The sequence below is a fragment of the Parasteatoda tepidariorum genome, chromosome 9 (assembly GCF_043381705.1).
Source record: "Parasteatoda tepidariorum isolate YZ-2023 chromosome 9, CAS_Ptep_4.0, whole genome shotgun sequence".
Classification (NCBI taxonomy): domain Eukaryota; kingdom Metazoa; phylum Arthropoda; class Arachnida; order Araneae; family Theridiidae; genus Parasteatoda; species Parasteatoda tepidariorum.
Window position 1 is genome coordinate 67,254,884 of NC_092212.1, and position 6,129 is coordinate 67,261,012.

General features: G+C 34.2%; 1 protein-coding gene across 1 annotated transcript in view; it reads right to left on the reverse strand.

The window, feature by feature from the left end:
* LOC107447706 (Excitatory amino acid transporter 1) overlaps window positions 1-4,117 on the reverse strand; it is a 76,598-nt gene extending 72,481 nt beyond the window's left edge. Inside the window, exon 1 of the mRNA XM_071185846.1 lies at window positions 3,936-4,117. Coding sequence (XP_071041947.1) covers window positions 3,936-3,974 — 39 coding nt within the window. The 5' untranslated portion in view covers window positions 3,975-4,117. The remainder of the gene's footprint in view (window positions 1-3,935) is intronic.
* Between the last annotated feature and the right edge of the window lie 2,012 nt (window positions 4,118-6,129).

The following is a 6,129-nucleotide window of genomic DNA, read 5'->3' on the forward strand; positions in this document are numbered from 1 at the left end:
AACTGGCAAACGTCATATTTGATTCATTTAAAAAACGCAGTACCCTCGGATAACTTGACATTCCAGATAACTTGACCCTTGTCATTTAAATTATTTCATAAAAGAAATACTAGGTTACTATTAGTAACCTAGTATTTCTTTTATTACTGTATAATGTAATCCTAGTAACGACTAAATCATTGTGCAATTTATATAAATGTTTGTAACAAATAGGAGAAAATTATATTTTTATTTACTTAAAAGCGACGGGTTAGTTTCAACGGAGGACGGGTGCATTGTTGGACAAGCCGTCCTCGGGGACGGGTAAAATTTCTGAGTTTTTTCGAGCCCTGCAAAATATCCAAAATTCAAGTGACTTTAAACTAAAAACACTTTGACTTTGAACTGCTTTCACTTTTCTTACGGAAAAAAATTTCAATTTTAAGGCAGACAAGTGGTATAGAGTCTCTGGCCAAATTATTCGACACACTATAAGATTCTATGAAAAATCTTAACTATCAGGTGATACTACACAGCTTTATTGTTTTTACGCATCTGAAACCGGTTTGCACTTGCTTACGTCCGTGTATCAATTGCTTAACATTGTAATGCAATACGTTAAAAATAAATACAAATAGGAAGTATATAAGTATATAAAAAATCTCCTAAATAAAAATCCATTACATGTATGTTTAAATATAAAACTATTGCATACAAATTCGTACAAAACATGTCATTATTAAAACATTACAGGACGTCTAATAATTTGGTCTAATTATTATAATATACTAGTATAATACCTGATATAATAAATATTCTATATTTATATAATATAACGTCTAATTTATCCTATCGTCTAATTTATATTATATATCGTCTAATTTAACCTATTGATACACGAACGTAAACAAGTACAAACCGGTTTCAGGCACATAAAAACAGTAAAGCTGTATAGTATCACCTGATAATTAAGATTTTACATAAAATCTTATAGTGCGGCTAATAATTTCGCCAGGGGCTGTACATATTTTAAAAAATTATTAAACATTAAAAAAACGTTAATCTAGCAAAAATTTGCTACTTATATTAAATTTGATAGAAGAAAAAAAAAACGCTTTGTATACATTATTATCTAATGGCAGTCGTTTCGCCTCTAGGCCATTAGACTACGAGCTCTCCAATACTTCTCCATATGACTAGAGAATGGAGATAGTACAGGACACTCGCCCAAACGCAAAGCAGTCTTATCCAGGCCAAACATGCAAAGAAAACATATAAAAGAGCCAACAATGTTTAATGACAAAGACAATCATGTCCTGCCAGGAATCTAAAAGTTGCAACTGCTGCAGCACAAGAGGAGTCAGGGATAAGCTGATGTTTAAAGAAGAGTATAGTCTGTCTATGAAATGAACTCCCCTTGCTGTTCTACTTGAGCAGTGACCTTAACTATGGTTATGAGGTTTAACTGTTACCTTGAATGGCCGAAACCAAGAGAATGTCGACTTTCACCGGTGAATGTCAACAATCACATAGTCGCTTTGGTGAATGTCCGAAATATTTGTTATATACGATTTGATATTAATTTATTCGTCGATATTATTATATTTATTCGATATTCTAATATCTGCTGAAAATAGATTAGATGAAACATCAGTGCATCGAACAGAAATACAGGTTGAAATGCAGACTGGGCAGTGGCACTGAACCTTAAAACAAGATGTAGGGCATACCGGGCAAATGTATATCTGGCAATTACACTTAACTAGAACTAGTATATATTTGGAGGACCGGAAAGTAATGTAGTTTCGTCGCATTAAATATTCGCTAGTCTTAAAAAGTAATAAATTTTTTTCGATTCATTTTCGATCCGGCATTGAAAGGTAAATAATATCGATAAAAAATATCAAATGCGCAGAAACTGCATTGCTTTCCGGTCCCCCTAATATTTCGGACATTCACCAAAGCGACTATGTGACTGTCAACATTCACTGGTGGAAGACAAAAACCATCAATTTCAGTTATTTACAGTAGCATAACTATTTCAAGTGTATCAATATTTAACAATTTTTGGCTCCGGTCAGCGAGAAAAAAGGAATCTAGGGAGAAAGAAGCCCCCTTCTTTAAAATTAGCAGTTTCGTGTTTCCATAGCAACTGAGGGCATTATAATTTGTGACGTGGGGAGTTATTTCTATAGACAAACTATACATTCCATGATCTTCCTTTTGAAAGATGTAACGTCGCTTCACATACTTTGAAATAACAGCAATTTCAAATTTATGTGAATGGAATCCCAGAAGGTATAAGGGGAGCCAAAAGTCCCTTATTGTCAAGGTTCTCAGCCGTCTCATTCCCCCCAATACCACAATGGGGGAGGGCACTTTATTCTCGAGCAAAGTCTTGCATTTTTCGAAGTTCAAATCTGTAGCCTTGTAATTTGGAACCCAATTCAGAAGACAAGGGAACTCCTGGATCAAGTATTGGTAGAAATTTGCCTTCGGGGGGGGGACTTTTTGAAGGAACTAATCCTCATTTGCGTTACATGGAGAGGAAAACCACGATATCTTTATTGGAGGAAAGAGTTTGTAGTGCAAAACGAACGTAAGAGAGGAGTACTTTTCTAAGAGTCTCAACGAATGCAAAATTGTTCGATTGTTGCAAGAATTGACTAACTTTCCATCTAAATGAGTCTCGAAGTTTCCAACCGTTCTAATTTTTTTAAAGTTCTTTTTAACAAAATCTTACTTTCTCCAAATTTTTGCAGCAAATATACAATGAACTAGATTTTTGGTAGAGGAAACTTATCCACTTTTATAATTCAACCTAACTGGGATTTGATTGTGCCCCCCCCCCCAAACAAAAACTCAAGCTCTGGATTTAAAATGAAACAGAGTAAAAATTGTTCAAGAGGTACAAAAAAAAAATTCATCGAAAGTAAATCAAAAATAAAACCAAGTTTTTTTTTATGATTTGTCACAAAACAGGAGAATTTTTTTAAATTGTATTATACTACTAAAAGAATAATTTTAAATCTGAATAAAATATTAAAATATTTGTTCGTTCTATTTTTCTTTTGTGCCAATCAAATTATTAGCATTTATAACATTATTGCATAATACTTTTTCTATAATTTTTTTTTTCAAAATTTGCCTATTCTGAATATTTGTTCATCCGTGTATAGGCATTTATAGGTGATTGCAGTTAATCTGGATTCAAATAAAAGTTGAGATACGCCAATTTTACATCGTCTCAATTAGTACAATTCTCTGAAAGTTTTAATTGTGTCCCATCAAAATATTTATTTCATAGCATATCACCAGCTTTAAATTTTAAATAAATGCTGGAGAAATCGTTGACCTTTTAGAATATACAACATTATCGAAAATGACTGCAAAAATTTTAAATTTGCAAACATTCTTTTGCTTCAAAGTGAATCGATACGAAATACTAAATTAAAAATAAAGGGTTTAGGGCAATATAATGATAAGCCACATTTTATAGTGACCATAAAAGCGTTTTTATGGTGGGAAATACCACGATTTTCATGTACGTAACAATATTAGTTTACTACTTTTTCACTAGTTTAGTACTTTAGTACTTTTTTATCTGCTTATTAGTTTAATGCTTTTTAATCTGCAAGAAATACTGTTTGCTCTTGATGTACTTCTCTAAAAGCAATGTTTAAGATCAGTTGGATGTAAACTTGGTACTTGGAGAAAAAAAAAGGCCGAAGCACTTTAAGTGAAGTGTAACAAAAGGTAAGAAATATTCTAAATTTGTTACATTAATTCATATTTAAAGTATATTTTGCTTTCAAATAAGTTTACAAACACATTAGGCAAACGTCAGATGTTAGTTTATTTGCCTACAACGAGGTTAAACGACCTTTTAGTATTATATTTTATTATGAAATACATTTATAAATCTTCGATTGAGACACAATAAAAAAAATACGTACCCAACTTTTATAGCTCGGAAGGAGATTATTTACACCCATTAAATAGTGAAATTATTTACTGATGAACATAAGATTGTTATGTATGTACATTGATTTTTATTTATTGAACTTCGTCAGACAAATTTCAGCACGGTTTAGCGCTCAGGAAACGCAATCATAACAAGGCTTCTCTAGCCGAGCGGTGTCCCGCAGTGGACTGATCGTTAAGACACGGTTCCCAGCAGATCACCGAAGTCAAGCATCACTGGCAGCGGTCAGTGTGCGGGTGGGTGACCACTTAAATCAGCCTGCGTAGGGACCGAGGGTGTGCGGTATTGGTCCTCGTTAAACTGTGCTACCGTAAAGTGCTCGACTTCGCGCGCAGGCCGTCGGACTACCGAAGCGGGGTGCCATCCCCTCCGCAGAGGATCAAAATTGTGATGGGATGTCTTCGGATCATCCTCCGAGATGCTTCCCAGACCGTCGCCAATAGCCCATTGTGCAGCTCCAGTGCGACGTAAATAAACAACAACAACAACAGCATACTTTTGCAGGATTATGCACTCATTGCAAAGTACAGCTAATAAGCCCTTATATAGCAGAAGAACAGATAGCACAAGTGAGAGAAGGACATGCAGGGTTAAGGTGGGATTCGAACCTGCTGCCTTCGTGCTACAGAGCGTTCTTTGGAGCGGCAAGACCTCTCGACCAAGGATGCATCTCAAGGAATATTGTCCAACAGCTAAGCGCCGTAATATGAAGATTGGATTTTTACATCAATGTTGTTTTATTTCCCTTCTATGTAGACTTTTTCGATAATTGGAATTCGGATTGATATTCGTCTTTTAGGAAAAGAAACTTTACAATTTAACTAATCCCAAACTAAATTAGAAATTTTGACAATAAGTAATACATATTGTTTAATGTCAGACTTTCGAATGCGTAGCTGAAAAAGTTCATAATTCTACAACTGCTAATCGTTTTCGTTAAACTAAATTGTGCGGCCATGTCCTATAGGTGAGTTTGAACCCCTCCGGCCGAAGGCTTCCACAGTACAAAATGCTGGAGGGTGCAAGCTAAATCTGCGGGGTCACGAAGTCCTCACAGACTTCATAATAAATCAGTAGGGGAGAGTGGGGACAATTGTAACAGGGTACGATTGTAACAGAACAAAAATTTCGAGTGTCGGGTTCTAGATTTGGTTCCTAGGTGGCGCACAAGGTGTATTTAATAAATCTACATGTACACCCCTGCTGGCAACCATTTTTATGTACTTTTGAAAGAGTTACATCACAAAAGATATTTTCACGCCACGTAAGTACTTTTTTTGGTATTAGAATATTATATTGTAACAAAGTAATTTTGTTTAAACAAATAAAAATTATTAACCGAATATGTAAGTGGACACCTTAATTAACATTTCAATAAAAAAAAAATTAGTTTTGTTAATTAACTAGCATTGTTTTTAACAAATGAAGCTGAAATGGCGTCTTGGGGACAATTGTAACAATAAGTAAAGGGACGATTGTAACAGCTGAAAATAAATAATCTTATGTTTACAAACCATTACTTAACTCTTTAAGAACCACCAATAGTTTCCTATATCATTTATATTATGTTGCATGTGCATTATTTTATTTGTCACCTTTCACAGCATAAATTAAAATTTTTAACCCCTTAAAGTTAAAAGTTTAACCCTTTAGGTCTCTGCTCATTATTATTTTTACTCCTAAAATATCACTACTATTTTGATCAATAAAAAAATATATCACAACTATGATAATATGTATAATTAACTATGTTTTAGTTGAATTTATGAACTGTTACAATTGACCCCGTAAGTGGGGACAATTGTAACAAGTGCACGACTGTCAAAAATTGTTAATAACTAATATAATAACATTTAAAATAAGGTATTTTTTTTTTTTTGTAGAGGATAGTCTACTTTACTCGTCTGTCAATTAATACTAATAATATATTGGATTTTTCGTTAGTTAAAAATAGTTAAGTAAAAAATGTTACAATTGACCCCACTCTCCCCTACCTCAGAGAGTATTAGATCGGAGATTGATCGTGCTGTAGTTCAGGTGCGGATGGATGGATGGTGTGTGAATGTGTCTTCCCGGTAAAATGGTGTGTGACGTGTGGACATTGTCTCCGGATTTTCTTCAGGAGTGTTGCCCGGACCAGCGCCAATAGCCCTTTGTGTAGGTCT